The following is an 18436-nucleotide window of genomic DNA, read 5'->3' on the forward strand; positions in this document are numbered from 1 at the left end:
TTGGTTTTATTGATAATATAATTTTTTTGGTCTTTTTAGGGCCGCACCTGCATCATTTGGAAATTCCCAGGCTAGGGGTCAAATTGGAGCTGTAGCTGCTGGCCTGCGTCACAGTCACAGCCACAGCAACACCAGATGCAAGTGGTGTCTGTGACCTACACCACAGCTCATGGCAATGCTGGATCCTTAACCCACTGAGCGAGGCCAGGGATTGGACCTTCGTCCTCATGGATCCTAGTTGGGTTCTTTACCACTGAGCCATGATGGGAACGCCTGATAATGTAAATTTTAACAATAGCATAGAATTTAATCATAATAATTGGACTAGCTGAAATGTATAGTGGTTAAGAGTGTAAGATCTGGAAGTTCCCTTGGGGAGTAGTGGGTTAACGATCCATCATTACTGCAGCTGTGGCGTAGGCCGCAGCTGTGGTGTGGGTTTTATCCCTGATCCAGGACCTTCCACACGCTGTGAGTGCAGCAAAAAAAAGAGTGTAAGATCTATGAGCCATCAATTTGGCGTGTACATAATATTTTGGGTTATATATGTCTCCAAGGGAAATTAAAGTCTATGTCTACACAAAAATTTATACACAAATGTTCATAGTGTTATTTATTATAGGCAAAATGTAGAAGCAACCCAAATGTTCATCAATTGATGAATGGATAAAAAATGTGGTATATCCATAAATGAAATACTACTTGTAAATAAAGGGGGTATATGCTTTTATAGTGCATGGATGAACGTTGAAAACATTACGCAAAATGAAAGAAGCCAGTCACAAAAGATCACATGCATGTTTGTATGATTCCATTTGTATGAAATGTCCAGAACAGGCAAAACTCTAACGACAAAAAATAAATTAGTGGTTGTTTAGAGCTGGGGCTAGGAGTAGAAGGGGAATGGGGCCTACTAGTGGGTATGGGATTTCTTTTAGGGGAGACAAGAAAGTGTTATGATCTGTTAATCTAATCACAATCTATTTTGGTGACTGCACCAAATTTATTTGGAGATTGTACAACCCTGCAAATATGCCAAAAAGCAATTGGATTGTATACTTGAGTAGATATGGTATATGATTATATCTCAATAAAGCTGTGCTTTTTTTTTTAAGTTCAAGCTCATATTTCTTTGAGCATAGAGTTTTTCACACTAGTGCATCAGAATCACATGGAGGGCTTGTTAAAAAAATCAGATTTTGGGGGAGTTTCCTGGTGGCGCAGTAGGTTAAGGATCTGGTGTTGTCACTGTTGTGGCTCATGTCACTGCTATGGTGCAGGTCTTTTCCCTGGAAGCGGGTGCAGCCCTCAAAAGACAAAAAAAAAAAAGCCCAGGAATTTCTGTATGCCGTGAGTAGAGGCAAAAAGAAAATAAAATCAGATTTCTGGACTCCACCAGTGTTTCTAACTTAGTATGTCTAGGGGGCTGAGAAAATTTCTTTTTTCTTTTCTTTTCTTTTTTTTTTTTTTTTTTTTTTTTTTTTGCTTTTACAGTCACACCTTCGGCATATGGAAGTTCCCAGGCTAGGCACTGAATTGGAGCTGTGGTTGCCGGCCTATTCCACAGCTACAGCAACTTGAGATGTGAGCTGCATCTTCAGCCTGCACCACAGCTCACGGCAATGCTGGATCCTTAAGCTACTGAGCAAGGCCAGGGATTGAACCTGCATCCTCATCGATACTAGTCAGGTTCTTAACCCAATAAGCCACAATGGGAACTCTAGAAAGTATGTTTCTTTCTTTTTTTTTTTTTTTTTTTTGTCTTTTTGCTATTTCTTTGGGCCGCTCCCGCAGCATATGGAGGTACCCAGGCTAGGGGTCAAATTGGAGCTGTAGCCGCCAGCCTACGCCAGAGCCACAGCAACGCCAGATCTGAGCCACGTCTGCAACCTACACCACAGCTCACGGCAATGCCGGATCATTAACCCACTGAGCAAGGGCAGGGATCGGACCCGCAACCTCATGGTTCCTAGTCAGATTCGTTAACCACTGCGCCACGACGGGAACTCCTAGAAAGTATGTTTCTAACAGGTTCCTAGGTGATGCTGAAGCTTGTGGCCCCTTAGGGACTCCATTTTGAAAACCAGCAGTCTAGCACTAGCTGTGTGATATAATTCATCTAAGCTTCAGTTAGATCTGACAAATGGGGATTAAAATAGCTCCTACATGGGTTGTCATGAAGATTAAATGAGATAATCATGAAAGGTTCTTGCTATAGAGCTTAGTGTATCCTTCAGGCTCAATAAATACTTATATCTAGGAGTTCCCTTTGTGGCTCAGTGGTTAACGAACCCGACTAGAAACCATGAGGTTTTGGGTTCGATCCCTGGCCTTGCTCAGTGGGTCAAGGATCTGGCATTGCCGTGAGCTGTGGTGTAGGTCACAGACTCAGCTCAGATCCCACGTTGCTGTGGCTGTGGTGTAGGCCAGAGGCCACAGCTCCGATTAGACCCCTGGCCTGGGAACCTCCATATGCCGCAGATGTGGCCCTCAAAAGACGAAAAACAAAAAATTAAAAAATAAATAAATCCCTCCCTAGAAGAGCTCCCAGGCAACATCATTCCTTCAGTCAGCAGATACTGATTAGGCACTTACTGTGTGCCAACCTTCCTAGGGGCTGAGAATATAGTGGGAAACAAGACAGCCTTGTCCCACGGTCCAAGGAGCTGACATTCCTGGAGGAGGGGGGAAACTGAGACTATGAACAGATATGCAAATAACCAGGGTAATTTCAGATGATGATGTTCTGGGGAGGAAACAACACAAGATGATATGATAGCAAATGGCTGGAGAGCTAGATTGGCCTGTAGGAAAGGCCTGAGAGAAGAGCTTTCAGCTAAACTTGACTGGTAAGAATTCAGTCTTTTGAAGACCTGGAGTGTCTTAGTCTGTTTGGGCTGCTATACAGAATATCATAAACTGGTGGCTTATAAACAGCAGAAATTTACTTCTTATAGTTCTTGAGCATGATAAGTCCAAAATCAAGGTGTGGATATATTTGGTGCCTGGTGAAGACCCTCTGCCTGGTTCACAGGCAGCAGTCCTCTCTTGGTGTCCTCACATCGTAGAATGGGCAAAGGAATCTTTTTTATAAGGACACTAATTCCACTTTCCCCAAATCCTGCCTTCAAATACCATCACACTGGGGATTAGCTTTCAACACACAAATGGTGGGGGAAAGGTGGGGAGGCGGGGACACAGAAACATTGATACTACAGCTTTACGCCTAGGCCTGGAAGCCAGTCTTTTGAAAGTCCTGGGTGGGTGGGGGTGTTCAAAGGCAAAGGAAACATCACTGCAATAATTTGAAGAGGGAAGGAGAAGGGTGAAGTGACAAGAACACAAATCAATAAACTCTAAGGCAAACCAAAAGCAGGGAGAAAAGCTTCAGGGAGGAAGTTCTGGGGAAAGGGTTGGGACCCCTCCCGTGGACATTCATGCCTCAAACATTTATTGAGCATCCAACTGTGCTTAAGTGTCTCATGATAAGCCAGTGATGACTCAGAAGCAGTCTGGCCCTGACGAACATCATGGAAATCACACACAGAAAAGACAGAGATAAGTACAAGCTAAAGCCAGAGAGTGTCTGTGGTAGGATTGGGGAGTGTCGAGGATGGTTCTGTCAACCTGAGGATTCTTCACAGTGCTTAGGAGAAGAGGATGGTTTGGGCTCACTTGGAATGTATATATCCAGCAATCATGTTGAGCTTTTACCCTGTGCCAGACACATGGGCTAGTAACTTGGTTCTTACACCTCTCTTTGAGGAGCTCAGATGTCTGAGCATGATCATCAAATGCCAAAATGCATAAAATCATTTGAGATACCTTGGAGTAGAGAAGGACTCTAGTTATGAATAAAAATTGAGAAGCCAAAAAAGAAAAGACTGTATATTCAACCACATTTAAAAAACTTTTCTGGGAGTTCCCACTGTGGCACAGTGGGTTAAATATCCAATGCTGTCTCTGAGGTGGCTCAGGTTGGATCCCTGGCCCAGTGCAGTGGGTTAAGGATCTGGTGTTGCCGCAGCTGTGGTGTAGGGGTATTCAATCCCTAGCCTGAGTGCAGCCATTTAAAACAAAAAACAAAACAAGACCAGCAATGCAGTACACAAACAACAAAGAATATGGGAGTTCCCATCATGGCACAGCGGAAACAAATCCAACTAGGAACCATGAGGTTGCAGGTTCGATCCCTGGCCTCACTCAGTGGGTTAAGGATCTGGCGTTGCCATAAACTGTGGTGTACGCCAGTGGCTACAGCTCTGATTTGACTCCTAGCCTGGGAACCTCCATAAGCCACAGGTTCGGCTCTAAAAAGACAAAAAGACAAAACAAAGAATAGGAACATAGTTCAGGGAAAGGAAATCTAAATGACTCAAACACATGGAAAAATGGTTTAGTTTTTTCGGGTAACAATTTTGAAATGTTCTTATTTTGTGTTTTATTGTGGTAAAATGCACATAACATAAAAGTAACAATTTTTGTCTTTTTAGGGCTGCACCCACAGCATATGGAGGGTCCCATGCTAGAGGTCGAATCCAAGCTGTAGCTGCTGGCCTACTCCACAGCCACAGCCACATCCATGCTGGATCCAAGCTGTGTATACAACCTACTCTTCAACTCACAGCAACACCAGATCCTTAACCCACTGAACAAGGCCAGGGGTCAAACCTACTTCCTCATGGATGCTAGTCAGATTTGTTTCTGCTGAGCCACAATGGGAACTTCTAAAAGTAATCATTTTTAAGTGTACAGTTTACTGGCATTAAGTATATTCACACTGTTGTGCAACCCTTACCACACTGATCTCCAGAACTTTTTTCATCTCCTTTTCATCTCTGTACCCACTGAACAAGTCTCCATTCCTTCTTTCCCTCTAGCCCCTGGCAGCCACTGCCCTGCTTTCTACTTCTACCTAATTTCTTTTTCTCATGGCCTTGACATTTTAAAGAAAGCACAGTCCAGTTATTTTGCAGAATGTCTTTCAATTTGAGTTTATCTGTCATCTCTTCATGATAGATTCAGGCTGAGTATTTTGGGCATGCACATCACAAAAGTGATGCTGTGTCCTCAGCTTTATCAGGAGGCAGAAAGATTCAGTTTGTCTCACTTCCGGTCAAGTTAATTTGCTTACTTAGTTAAGGGGATGCATGCCAGGTTTCTCCTGTGCCTTCTCCCGATATCTCCTGTGAAGTTACCGTTTCCTCTTTGCAATGATTAAGTAATCTGTGGGGAGATACTTTAAGACAGGATGGAAGATGTATGCTCTTGAGAAAGTCACATATCTTTTCCAGGAATAAGTTTCCCCAATCTGTGAAGTGGGGACTGAGACATCTTAAACTTGAGTGAGAGTTTAAGAAAGTGAAAGTGCTGGAGAGGCTGGAGAATCAGCAAGAACTTGGCAAAAATATACATGTGCTGTGAATTAATATTCTGCACGGGGCAAAGTGCGGGGAGAGACTGCTGGGGCGGGGCCGAGAGCGCGCGCGTGCGTACGTGTTCTCCTGCGCGTGCGCTTGCACAGGGGAATGACCACAGAGTCGGTCCTCCAGGGACAGACAGGCCGGAAGTTGTCCTCGCGAAACCCCCAGGCTCTTGGGTTGGCTGAGCTGAGGTGGCGCGAACGGCGTCCGTGGGCCGCTTGGCGTGGTAGTCGTGACAGCGGGTCGGTGTGACGGGCTCCTGGGTTCTGGGTGGGGACAATGGCGTCTCGGGCAGGCCCGCGAGCGGCTGGCACCGACGGCAGCGACTTTCAGCACCGGGAGCGCGTCGCCATGCACTACCAGATGAGGTATGAAGTGAGGCTAGATCCTGCGGGGCCAGGCCTCAGGATCTTGCTTCCCAGGCAGCCCCCGCGCACCTGCCAAGTCCCCTCCTTCTAGGACAACCCGGAACCGGTCCCCAATCTCGAGAAGCCCCCTTGCTCCTCTGAGCTCCACCTTTTGATCCCCCTGTGCCTCGAGGGGTCCGGCCCGCTCCACTGCGATGCTGGCCTGGCTCTCCGCCCTCGGGAACAGAATTTCTAATTGAGCCTCAGTTTTCTCATCTGGCAAGGGAAATTTAATCTGCCATTTTGATATTGGTGAATTAATGAGGCAACAATTAGCGTAAAGGACGTAGCATAACAGCCCGTAAGTCTGCCCAATACGTAGTAGCTGCTATATTTTGGGCTTTTTGGGGAATGTGGCCCCTAAAATGAGTTTAATGGACCACCACCATCCACCAGCACGTAAGGTATATTTCTACATTCGTTTATTCCTTCAACAGATATTTATTGAGTTTCTACCCATCATGCATTGTGCTAGGCACTGAAGATACAATAGCGGAAACAAACCTAGTCTTTGTATGCATGTTATACTTTCAATAAAAAGTTTATTGACAAACAAACAAAAATGGTCCCCGCCTTCATGAAGTTTGAAGTCTACAGGTGACTGATTTTTCCCCCCGACCTTTCTGCACGTTCTATAATGAATTTTTTTTAAAAGATTTTCTTTCTTAATCCCATTAAACTTTCCCAGAATCTTTTCTGCATCTTTTTCTCCAGAGTTTTAAAGAGTGACAAGCTCTGCGAACCCTCACTTTATTCCTATCCTTAGACCCCTGCCCAAGGGGACCTCACAGCCCAAGCCTGTGTTTTCATGTCTGTCTAGAGCAGAAACTCTGCCCTCGAAGGAGATGTAAAGTGGATTTAGGACCTGAGAAAATTCAAAGAATAAGAGAAAATGGGCTTCCTTTAGGTGAAAAATGTACTCTAGCTGGAGAAGTGTGGGCAGCCTGAGTTGGTTTCCTTGCTGCCAGTACCTCCTCTAATGGGCTGAATGCCTGTGCTACAGTTAATCATCTTTCAAAACACAGCCCTCGGTTCCTCTTCTGCCTTTAAACTGACTCTTTCATAGCCTGCAACTTCATGTCCTGCTACTCCCTTCCTCACCACAGTGTAGTCCTTCCACACCCAACCACTTGCTTTCCTGGAACACAAATGCTTAGGCCTTTTTTGCTTGCATGCTCTTAGCTCTGCTTGGAGTTTTCATCTCCACCCACTTCTCAGAGCCTAGCTCAGATAGCATCCTTGTCTAGACAGCCTTCTTAGGCAATTCATCCCAAGCAGAATTAATTACTCCTTCCTATGATCCCATATAATTTGCAACATAGATTTACTAGAGCTTTTCTAGTTTGTTTTCTAATTATTTTTTCTTCCTCCATACCTTGTTCCCAGCCTCCAGGCAAGAACTGTATCTTATTCACCCAGTGTTCTGTATAGTTGCCTGACATATAGTTGGTGGTCAGAAAATTTTGAATGAAAGCTACTTCTTCCTCTGCTCTGCCCCACAGTGTGACCCTCAAGTATGAAATCAAGAAGCTGACCTACGTGCATCTGATCATATGGCTGCTGCTGGTTGCCAAGATGAGCGTGGGACACCTGAGGCTCTTGTCGCATGATCAGGTGGCCATGCCCTATCAGTGGGAGTACCCCTATTTGCTGAGCATTGTGCCCTCCCTCTTGGGCCTCTTCTCCTTCCCCCGCAACAACATTAGCTACTTAGTGCTCTCCATGATCAGCATGGGGCTCTTTTCAATCGCTCCCCTCATTTATGGCAGCATGGAGATGTTCCCCGCTGCCCAGCAGCTCTACCGCCATGGCAAGGCCTACCGCTTCCTCTTTGGTTTTCCCGCCGTCTCCGTCATGTATCTGGTGTTAGTGCTGGCAGTCCAAGTGCACGCCTGGCAGTTATACTACAGCAAGAAGCTCCTAGACTCTTGGTTCACCAGCACACAAGAGAAGAAGCGTAAATGAAGCCTACCTGATGGACTGCTGTGTGAGGTGAAGCCCAAGCCTCCCATCCAATGGAGTGAGAGGGTGGAGGAGCTGTTCTAAAATCTTCTTTGCTGATTTTGGCAGCTGCCATGTTGGCAACTAGTGCACACTAGACCCAAGTTCTGGAAAGCCCCTTCTGTTGCCATCAGCTGGTGGCAAAACTACATTTAATTTATTCCTAGTTGGTGGAACTGGGTGATCCACAGCTGTGAAACAAATTTCAGCTGGTTGAAGTTGAGGTCCTTCAGGGCTTTTCTTTTAAGACTGAGCTTTATCCTTGCCTGTGGGTCATTCTCCACTTCTATCCATGACCTCTTAGCCACTGAGACTAAGGGAGATAGGGAATAAATCAGATTTTCTTCAATCTGTGGATCATGGGGCAGAAAGCATTTTGAGCTTGTCCCCCTGAATACTGGTCTCTACTGTGAAGCATTTTAATTGAAAAGAACCTCAATAAAGTTACAACTGCCTTGTCCACCCTGTGCCTTGTGTTCAGGAGTTGATAGAATGTGAAAAGTGTGTTGTTTGCTTTGTGTTCAGGAGTTAATAGAGTGTGAAAATTGTGTTGTTTGAATGGGCTTAGACACTAGGAGGTAGGTAGAAGCTCCCTGAGAAACTTGGCAGTGGCTGTGGACAAGTGAACTGGGCATAAGGAGCCTAAGTCATAGTGGGCAACCTTTAGCTCTCAAGTGGTCAAATGGACCATGCATTTAACCTCCACCTGTGAAATGGTCCATTCTCAATTGTCCAGCTTGGGTTATGGGCTCTTTTGGTGGATATTCATGTTTATCATTCAGTGTTAACAGTGTCAGTTACGTGTCTAGTACTATATTGTCATCCAAAAGAATTTTATTTTATTTTATTATTATTCTTTGTCTTTTTAGGGCTCCCCCTGTGGCACATGGAGGTTCCCAGACTAGGGGTCAAATTGGAGCTATAGCCACTGGCCTACTCCACAGCCTTAGCAATGCCAGATCCAAGCTGCGTCTGCGACCTACGCTACAGCTCATGGCAACATCGGATCCTTAATCCACTGATGGAGGCCAGAGATTGACCCTGTGTCCTCAGGCATGCTAGTCAGATTTGTTTCTGCTAACTCTCAAAAGAATTTTAAAGTATCCTGCATATAGAGAATTTGCAATCTAGGTGAAACATAATATATGTGTGAAACAATTAATGAACACAGTATATAATGGTGTGGAGCAGATAAGTAAAAATAGAAGTGGGGGAGTTCCCATTGTGGCTCAGTGGTTAACAAATCCGACTAGGAACCATGAGGTTGCAGGTTCAATCCCTGGCCTGGCTCAGTGGGTTAAGGATCCGGCGTTGCCATGAGCTGTGGTGTAGGTCGAAGACGAAGCTCAGATCCCGTGTCGCCATGGCTCTGGCGTAGGCCAGAGGCTACAGCTCTGATTAGACCCCTAGCCTGGGAACCTCCATATGCCGTGGGAGCAGCCCTAGAAAAGGCAAAAAGACAAAAATAAATAAATAAATAGGAGTGGGAAAGAGAACTAAAGGCCCTTTCACACCTAAAAGTCTGATACACAGTAAATAGTGCATGGAAGATGTGTGTTTCTTTGCTCTTACGCACTTGACTTTATTGTTTCTGGATGATGCCCAGATATTTGACTCTGGATCTCTACTCTCTCCAGAGTTATAGTCATTCTTCTGTTGTATAAACATTGGGTATGTACTTAGTCACTAAGGTACTGGCAGTACGTCTGACTACACAGCCTCTAGATGTCCTGATTATCATTTTAAACTCAGTGTGTCCCAAACTTAACTCCTTGCCTTCTACCTCATATCCATTCCTCTTTCTGCATCCCTGTGTGCAAATGAGTATCCTAAGAGCTCAGCTGTGGATCATCATCATTGCTCCCTACTCTGTGCTATTAGATTTTGAACAACTAAAATTCCATAATCCCTTTTAGACATTTCCACAGTGTGGTCCCAGTGCACTTCTGCGCTATCTCCCAGTATTCTCACACACTGTCTCTCAGTCACTAGAGCCTCTTAGGAATCCCCATGTTGGTTCTGTGTTTTCCCAGTTTCCTTAAAATTTCCCTTTTCCACTCTTTTTATTTTTTATTTTTGTCTTTTTGGGGCCACACCCATGGCATATGGAGGTTCCCAGGCTAGGGGTCGAATCGGAGCTATAGCCGCTGGCCTACGCCAGAGCCACGGCAACACCAGATCTGAGCTGCGTCTGCGACCTACACCACAGCTCATGGCAACGCCAGATCCTTAACCCTACTTCACAGCTCCTGGCAACGCTGGGTCCTTATCCCGCTGAGCAAGGCTAGGGATGGAACCTGCATCCTCATGGATGCCAATCAGATTCGTTTCCACTGAGCCATGATGGGGACTCCTCCCTTTTCTGTTCTTAAACCTTTGACTTAACCTTATGTGGTAACTCTGGAGGCTTCTGATTCCTTCGGTTCAAGGAGCGAGGGGTCTTTGAATTCACATGGCATTTAAATTTTACCTCTTCTATTGATAGAATTACTAATAGACATGTTTTTCTCACTCTTTGCTCAGTACCTAACATGCAGCATGCACTCTGCCTTTATTGAGTGAAGTAACATGTCTTACTGTAGACTAAAATGAAAGTGTATTTCACAGAGCAAAGTAGATTGAATCAGGTGGGATTTGGAGAGCACAGAAGTGCAGATGGAAATGAGTAGGTAAATGGAGCTTTGTGCACCAGGCACAGACAGCTAATTTTCAAAGGATTGGGATGGTGGATTTCTATTGTGGTGCAGGAGGCTAAGGATCTGGCATTTTCACTGTATCAGCTTCTGTGGCACAGGTTTGATCCCTGGCCCTGGAACTTCTCCTTGCTTCACACATAGCCAAAAAAACAAACAAAAAATTAAAATTTATTATTTTATTTTTTTTTGCTTGTTAAGGCTGCACCCGCAGCATATGGAGGTTCCCAGACTAGGGGTCCAGTCGGAGCTACAGCTGCCGGCCTGCACCACAGCCACCGCAACACAGGATCCAAGCCGAATCTTCGACCTACACCACAGCTCACGGCAACACTGGATCTTTAACCCACTGAGTGAGGCCAGGGATTGAACCCTCAACCTCATTGTTCCTAGTTGGATTCATTTCCACTGCGAAAATTTATTTGATTATTAGAGTGGTGTTGTACAGTCATGGGTTGCTTTTCAAGACCCATCATAAAAATTGTCAACACCAAAAAAATAACCACTTCGTTCATTTTAGTTTTCTGCTTGTTGGGATTCTGCTTTTCTGGGCTTTTCCAGTTATGTTTTCCCCCTGCTTCAAGGTTGTAGTGTTTCCTGAAGCAAACAAGATCCTATTTGATAGGGATCTTGATTTAGTAGGAAGAGCACTGTATTTGGATTGGAATACAGGTTCAAGTACCAAGATCAGCCCTGCCTAATTCACAGGATTGTTCTGAAGATTAAATAAGGTCAAGTCTTGTGAAGGTGCTTTAAAGACAGTCTAACACTAGAGTGCCTGTTGTGGCTCAGCAGTAATGAACCTGACTAGTATCCACGAGGACGTGGGTTCGATCCCTGACCCCAGCTGCAGTGTAGGTTGCAGACATGGCTCGGATCTGGCATTGCTGTGGCTGTAGTGTAGGCCAGTGGCTACAGCTCCAATTCGACTCCTAGCCTTTTTAGGGCCACACTCCATATGCCACGGGTGTGGCCCTAAAAAGACAAAAAGGAAACCAAAACAACCATGTAACATTATATATATGTGAGGAATGGTTATTATTCCCTGATGTTTACAGAGCTGGAGGGTGTATGCATTGGAAGAACCCTTAGTGAGCCATCTAATCTATGAGAAAAGCAGTGTGGTATAGTGTATAGGACATAGTTTCTAATATTAGAATGACTCAGGGGAGTTCCCGTCGTGGCGCAGTGGTTAACGAATCCGACTAGGAACCATGAGGTTGAGGGTTCAGTCCCTGCTCTTGCTCATGGCGTTGCTGTGAGCTGTGGTGTAGGTTGCAGACGTGGCTCGGATCCCGCATTGCTGTGGCTCTGGCGTAGGCCGGTGGCTACGGCTCCGATTGGACCCCTAGCCTGGGAACCTCCATATGCCGCAGGAGTGGCCCAAGAAATGGCAAAAAGACAAAAAAAAAAAAAAAAAAAAAGAATGGCTCAGGTTGGACGTCTTTAAAGTGTTTTGCTACCTTTTGCCTTGAGCAAGATACTTAAACCTCTGTTTTATGATGGAACTTAGAGAGATCATAGTGGCTACCACCCAAGGTTGTTGTGAGGATTAAATTAAATACTATATATAAAAGGTATAGGTGCTTAGTACATATCAAAATTCTTTCCCTTGGAACTCTTTGGTGGCCTAGTGGGTTAAGGTTCCGGTGTTGTCACTGCTGTGTCTTGGGTCACTACTATGGCATGGGGTTCAATCCCTGGCTCAGGACCTCCTGCATACTGTGAGCACAGCCGGAAAAAAAAAAAAAGATATGTAGACTCGTGGAAAACAATTACCTAAGTTACAGCACACCATATATTAAAAAAAAAAAAAATCCCTTCTCTTAATGAGCACTGCTGGTGTTCTCCTATCAACTGAGAGTCCCTTTTATTAAGCATAATTTCTCTCCTCTGTTGTGGAGGTTGATCCCTTCTGGAAGAATAGGAGTAAGAAAGGGACTTGTGTCTTGGTTTTCATTGGTCTAATCAGTTGGACTTTCTTGCCCAGGGTGCCCTGACAGTAGGCACAGTTGCCCCAACAGACCTCAGGAATCTGCCATTATAGGAACAACCTGGAGGTGCACTGCATTGTCTGACCAGAGTCCCTTCATGGGTAAGGCTTTGTCCAGGAAAATGGCTGCCCAAGGCCCCCATGGTGTATTGTGTATCTGAGCATGCACAGGGGCCTGCCAAAACCTCCTGAAGTCCTGGCTTCGTCCCCAAATGGAGGTTATTGGAGCATGAAGTCTGGGTTGGCTCATTCAGACACAAACCATGGGTAAGACAGGCCTTGGCCACCTTCCAACAGGACAGGGCCTCTGTGCTGCAGGCTTCCCACTCACCTCTGTTGCCTTTACTCCAGTTGGCCACCTCCTATTCCAGCCACAAAAGTACTCCTCCCTTGTTGACACTTGACAAACAATCCCTACTCTCCTAGAAGTCCAATCACCCATAACTACTCCCGTAAGACCTGCTGTCCTTTGTTCTTTCCAACTCTTAGGATTTCTTCCTCCACATTGTTAACCCTACCAACTCATCATGTCATTCAATCTAGTACTTCTGTAGACTGCAGGGCCCAGAAATCACAGATCTCCACAAGCAATTTGTTTGGACAGAAAGACCTAGAAAGATATGGTGGTGAATCCCAGCTGTCCATTTTGTGTTTGGACAAGTTTCTTAATCCAACCAGTGTTTCCTAGTCTGTAAAATGGTTTAGTAAGACTGATTCAAGGGTTATAGTATCCATAATATGAGATAATGTGAACAAAGCATATGGTCCAGAACCTGACAGTAGGAGTTTAGCAAATGTTGATCTGACCCCTCGCCCTCTCCCAGGGTGTCCTGGAATTTGCCCACTATGCTTTTTATTTTACATCCTTTTTGCAATGGGCTATACGATTAGAAACAAAAACAGCAAAACAGTAAATAAAACACAGACCTCCTTTTCTGTGTTCTTCCTGCCTTCCTTTTCTCTGTGTTTTTTTCCTTTCTATTCTTTTTTTTTTTTCTTTTTTAATGTGTGTATGAGTCTCTTCTTTTCTGCTTTTCCTACCAAAACTTACCCAGGGTCAAGGAGCAAGTAACCAAATGTTTTCACTGTGAGAATCAGATCAGAAGATAAAAGGGTTTGGAATTCCTGTTGTGGCTCAGCAGTAATGAACCCTACCAGTATTCCATGAGGATGCAGATTCACTCCCTGGTCTCTCTCTGGGGGTTAGCGATCCATAGGTGCTGAGAGTGGTGATGTAGCTCAGATCCAGTGTTGCTCTGCATGTAGCATCAGCCACACCTGCAGCTCCAATTCAGCCCCTAGCCTGGGAACTTCCATGTGCCTCGGATGTGGCTCTGAAAAGCAAAAAAAAAAAAAAAAAGAGAGAGAGAGAGAGAGGGATGAGAGAAGTCAAAAAAGAAAAGGGTTCGAGCCAACTTTCTTACTTTGTGACCCCAGCATTAGAAACACATTATCTGTGTAAGGAGTTCCCTTCGTGGCTCAGCAGTTAATGAAACTGACTAGGATCCATGAGGATTTGGGTTCGATCCCTGGCCTTGCTCAGTGGGTTAAGGATCTGGCGTTGCTGTGAGCTGTGGTATAGGTCACAGATGTGGCTCAGATCCTGTGTTGCTATGGCTGTGGCGTAGGCCAGCAGCTGTAGCTCCGATTCAACCCCTAGCCTGGAAATTTCCATGTGCTGCAAAAAAAAAAAGAAAGAAAGAAAAGAAACACGTTATCTGTATAGATCTAAACCACTGTGAATTAAGTGAAAATTTAGGGGTAAGACTTAGACTTATCCCTAATATAGCCAGACCACCTTTTTCTCCTTTCACATTGTATTGATTTTCCTTTCTTTTTTCTTTTTTTCTTTTTTTCTTTTTTTTTTTTTTTTTTTTTGACCGTTCTGCAACATATGGAGTTCTCAAGCCAGGGATCAGATCCAAGCCACAGTTGTGACTTACGATGCAGCTGTGGCAACACCAGATCCTTTTTTTTTTCCCTTTCTTTCCTTTTTAGGGTCATGCCTGCAGCATATGGAAGTTTCCAGGCTAGGGATTGAATTGGAGCTTCAACTGTGGCCTATGCTACAGCCACAGCAACATTGGATCCAAGCAGCATCTGCTGCCTACATTGCAGCTCGTGGCACTACCAGATCATTAACCCACTGAGGGATCGAACCCTCATCCTCATGGATACTAGTCGGATTCTTAACCCACTGAGCCACAATGGAAACTCCAAACTCCAGATCCTTAACCCACTGTGCGGGCTGGGGATTGAAATGCGTCCCAGCACTCCAGAGAGGCTACTGGTCCTGTTGTGTACTGATTTATTTGCAGTGATGCACTCTAACACTCCAAGGCCAAAAGACAGAACTGTATCAGGCAGGCCCTTTGGAGTTCCCAGGAGCCTCTGGGATGGAGCAGTGGGAGGAAGGTCCATCAGGATGATAGATGGACTATGAGAGGCTGGTAGAATTGGAACTTCTTGGGCTAGAGACCTTGACCAAAGCATAATCCCTTCTGTTTCCTTATTTCTTTTTGTGAAATGAATAATTTTCACTTACCTGTTTCATAAGGTGGTTAGAAGGATCAAATATGAAAGTGCTTATGAAGTATATGAAATGAATAAACTGCTACTCAGATAAAATGTATCCTAATTTACATTTACTAAAGCTCAAAGCACCTATTTCATGACATCCACTACTAGGCATTGGAGAAACAAAGAATAAGAAAGGTCCTTCTAAAGAGCTCAAAAGCTTCAGGGTATTTGTAGGACAGTGGCTACAATGGGGTCTTCAGACAGTGGACCTCAAGACTTAGGATCTAGAATTGGCCTGCAGATGGCTATGGTCAGGCTGTTGAAAGGTACAGAGAGATAATAACAGTCTCAAGATGCCTTCAGCCAGTAGGTGTGCCCCAAACTTTCTTTCTACTGTGTGTGTCACCAAGGTGAGGGCTGAAGCAGCTTCAAATGCTCCCTGAGCAGGAGGAAGCTGTGGGATGATGGGGAGGGTCCCCACAGAGAATGGTGCCTTGTCAGCATCGGAAACCACAGGAAACCAGGTCAGTGCATGGGGCCCCCTCCCTCAGCTCTAGGGCTCAGCTATGAGCTTGGGGCGTCCTGAGCAGATGGTACTGATGAGTAGATCCTTGAAGCTGGAGGCCCTTTGACAGAGGAGCTGGAACTGGCCAGTTGGTAGAGAAGGCTAGGCCACAGTCTGGAGAGTTAGCGAGGTGGGAGCCAGGATGTAGATGGGGACTTGTGAGGCTTATGTGCATCCTGTGGTGCTTTTCTGCCCAACTCTAAATGGTGCCTCTGTCACATCCATCTCTAGCACCCAGTGCAGAGTAGTGCTTAATCGCTTTGTTAGTCCTCTGAATGAGAGAATGAAGCATGTGTCCATGGGAAGCTCAAGTCCAGGAGTATGTGAAGGGGTTGCTCCTATCTGCAGGATGTTGCCAGAGTAGGAGGGGTTAAGAAATGGGTACAGCCCACCATCCATCCCCCTAACCTTGTGCCAGGCCTCTTTCCTGTTACTTCTCTGCCAGGGCAAGAGCCCCTTGCCATCCAGGGAGGGGAAGTAGGGTTTTCTGGGGGGCAGGTGTCCCCACAGTCCCTTCACTGGGAGGAGAAGGAATGTGGCCTGGCTGGCTGGTTGGGATTGAGGAGGAGCTTTGGGGCAGGGCGGGGCAGGAGCAGACTGAGGCGAGGGCTCCTGCTGGCATTGTGCTCCCCTCAGCTGCACAGCAAGGCCCTGCTGCCCACCTACAGGCTGTGCAGCCATGTTCTGGGCGCCCTGACCCCACGGAAGCCCATGGGGAGCCCCGGACTGGCAGCCCTGCTCCTGCCTCTCCTCCTACTGCTCACTGGCCTCCTTGTCTCTGCTGGGCTTGCCTGCTCTTCCTTTCCCCGCCGGAGCACCTACTGTCTGCTGGTCTCCCACATGGTAAGGTGCGCCTGCCGCTGGTGGGCGGGAACACCCGGCTGGCACAGACTGGTAAAGCTCCCCACTCTCTTGCCTGTCTTTTCCTACCATCTGAGTCCCCGTGCTCTGATGGCAGCCTCAGTATGTCCTCTACACGGTCTTGGAGGGATAGGCCGAGGTCCTTACGCGCTGAGGGCTTGGGCAGGGTGGGGCTGGAAAGGAAAGAGCCTGAATGAATGAATGGGTTGTTAGCTCACGGGCTTCAGAATTAGGTGATGTGAGCCAAAGACCCCAGGGAGAATGCTCCTTCTGGGAAACCCTACTAATTATACTTCTGTCCTTTCTTTTCCCTACTGGGCCCTGTGCCTTCAGGATGACAGTTTCGCTGGTGAGTCTCATTCCCTGCCCTGCTCCTTTTTCCCTGTTCTTCCATTCTAATTTTTGGTTCTCAACCTGGGACGTAGCATAATATCAAGGAAAAAGCACAGGGGTTAGAATCAGGACGAGCCTAGGTTTGCATTATAATTCTGCTGCATTCTCTGTGTGTAGCTTCAGGCAGTACACAGTTTCTGAGGGGTATAGCAGCACAGTAGAAATGATTACACAGGAGTTCCCGTTATGGCTCAGCAGTAACAAACCAGACGAGGATCCATGAGGATGCAGTTGTATCCCTGGCCTCGCTCAGCGGGTTAAGGATCTGGCTTTGCAGTGAGCTGTGGGGTAGGTTGCAGACTCGGCTCAGATCTGGTGTGGCTGTGGCTGCGGTGTAGGCCAGCAGTTGCAGCTCCAGTTCAACCCCTATGCTGGGAACTTCCATATGCCACAGATGCAGCCCTCAAAAAACAAAAAAAGAGAAAAAGAAAGTAAAGAAATGATTATACAATGAAAACTGTTGCCCCTGAGCTGTGGGGTGGATTAAATGAGAGCCAGGTGAATCTCACTCACCACATCGGTAATATAACAACGATCCTTCTTATTTCATGGCACATTCTACTTCACAAGGCATTTTCCCACATGTTATCTTACTTGATCTTGACACAGCCCCACTTTTTGAATGAGGAAGCTGAGGCAAAGAGAGGTCTGTAACTCGCCCCAAGTTACTTGGCCAGGATGTAAGAGGCAGAGCTCTGCGTCAAGTTCATCTTGTCTGTGGCAGGAGGGACCTCCTGGGACCCTACCATTTGACTTCCTTTTCATCTTTCACAGGGTGGTCTACCCAGATTCCTCGCCATACCCAGTCGGCCCTCCCCCTCTCCCCAAAGCCTTGGTGTGCTCGGCTGTGTCACTACCCCAGCTGTTGGTGCCTGTATCTGTTGCCAGGTCCCTCAGGTATGAAAAACATGCATTTGGGCCATTCTTGGTGGAGATGTGAATTGGAGGCATTTGGAGAGGGCCCTAGACTGAGGCAAGTGGGACAGATGTTTGTCTAGCTGCCATCCTCAGCAGAGACTTAGACCATCCTAAAATAGCAAACCATGATTGCTGTTCATGAGTTCATTTGTATCATTTTGTGAAGGTGTTTTTCCTTTCAGCTGGTACAAGTTCTTGGGATTAAAATGTTTTAGTTCTATGAATTTACTAGTATAGCCTTCCATTTGTGAAGTAAGTTCTGTCTTATTCAACTCTATATTTTCATTGCTTAATTAAGTGCCTGGGACATACTAAATGCCCGTACACTGCTTAAGAACAAACAGTTTCTGGAGTTCCCATCGTGGCTCAGTGGTCAATGAATCTGACTAGGAACCATGAGGTTGCGGGTTCGATCTCTGGCCTTTCTTAGTGGGTTAAGGATCCGGCGTTGCCGTGAGCTGTGGTGTAGGTTGCAGACGCGGCTCGGATCCCGCGTTGCTGTGTCTCTGGTGTAGGCCAGCAGCTACAGCTCCGATTCAACCCCTAGCCTGGGAACCTCCATATGCCACGGGAGTGGCCTTAGAAAAGGCAAAAAGACAAAAAAAAAAAAAAAAAAAAAAGAACGATTTCTAATTTTTCATCATTATAGATAATTCTACCAC

At 46.0% G+C, this 18436-nt stretch overlaps 2 protein-coding genes across 38 annotated transcripts in view; both read left to right on the forward strand.

Moving 5' to 3' along the window:
- IL17RE (interleukin 17 receptor E) overlaps positions 1-18436 on the forward strand; it is a 45503-nt gene that overhangs the window by 16602 nt on the left and 10465 nt on the right. For 4 of the 36 annotated variants that reach the window (XM_084989407.1, XM_084989409.1, XM_084989412.1 and 1 more), the window contains exon 4: positions 17631-17753. The exons of 4 other annotated variants lie outside the window; for them this stretch is intronic. Coding sequence is in view for 18 of the 32 variants with exons in the window: in XM_084989401.1 (XP_084845527.1) it covers positions 16136-16450; positions 16797-16812; positions 17631-17753 (454 nt within the window). In the remaining 14 variants the exon portion in view is untranslated. Of the gene's footprint in view, positions 1-16038; positions 16466-16796; positions 16813-17630; positions 17754-18436 lie in introns of those variants that run through there. 28 more of the 36 variants (XR_014823793.1, XM_084989401.1, XM_084989405.1 and 25 more) reach the window with 18 other exon arrangements.
- On the forward strand, positions 5557-8293 carry JAGN1 (jagunal vesicle mediated transporter 1). Of its 2 annotated transcripts, XM_084989446.1 has the most exons (3): positions 5557-5791; positions 7333-7444; positions 7600-8293. In XM_084989446.1, the coding sequence occupies exons 1-3, from the start codon at positions 5703-5705 to the stop codon at positions 7789-7791; spliced, it is 393 nt and encodes a 130-aa protein (XP_084845572.1). In that variant the 5' UTR covers positions 5557-5702; the 3' UTR covers positions 7792-8293. The 2 variants fall into 2 exon arrangements, with proteins under 2 accessions (XP_084845572.1, XP_020924971.2); XM_021069312.2 differs by having other exon boundaries at positions 7333-8293.

The sequence above is a fragment of the Sus scrofa genome, chromosome 13 (genome assembly GCF_054392235.1).
Source record: "Sus scrofa isolate SSC_HxYL_T2T_F1_AM1 chromosome 13, Sscrofa_HxYL_maternal_Yorkshire_Landrace_v2.0, whole genome shotgun sequence".
NCBI lineage: Eukaryota > Metazoa > Chordata > Mammalia > Artiodactyla > Suidae > Sus > Sus scrofa.

Excerpts from the sequence above, each read along its gene's own strand:
- JAGN1 (XM_021069312.2), top strand. The coding sequence starts at position 5,703 with ATGGCGTCTCGGGCAGGCCCGCGAGCGGCTGGCACCGACGGCAGCGAC. Across the intron at positions 5,792-7,332 it reads GCCATGCACTACCAGATGAG|TGTGACCCTCAAGTATGAAA; the intron begins GTATGAAGTGAG and ends TCTGCCCCACAG.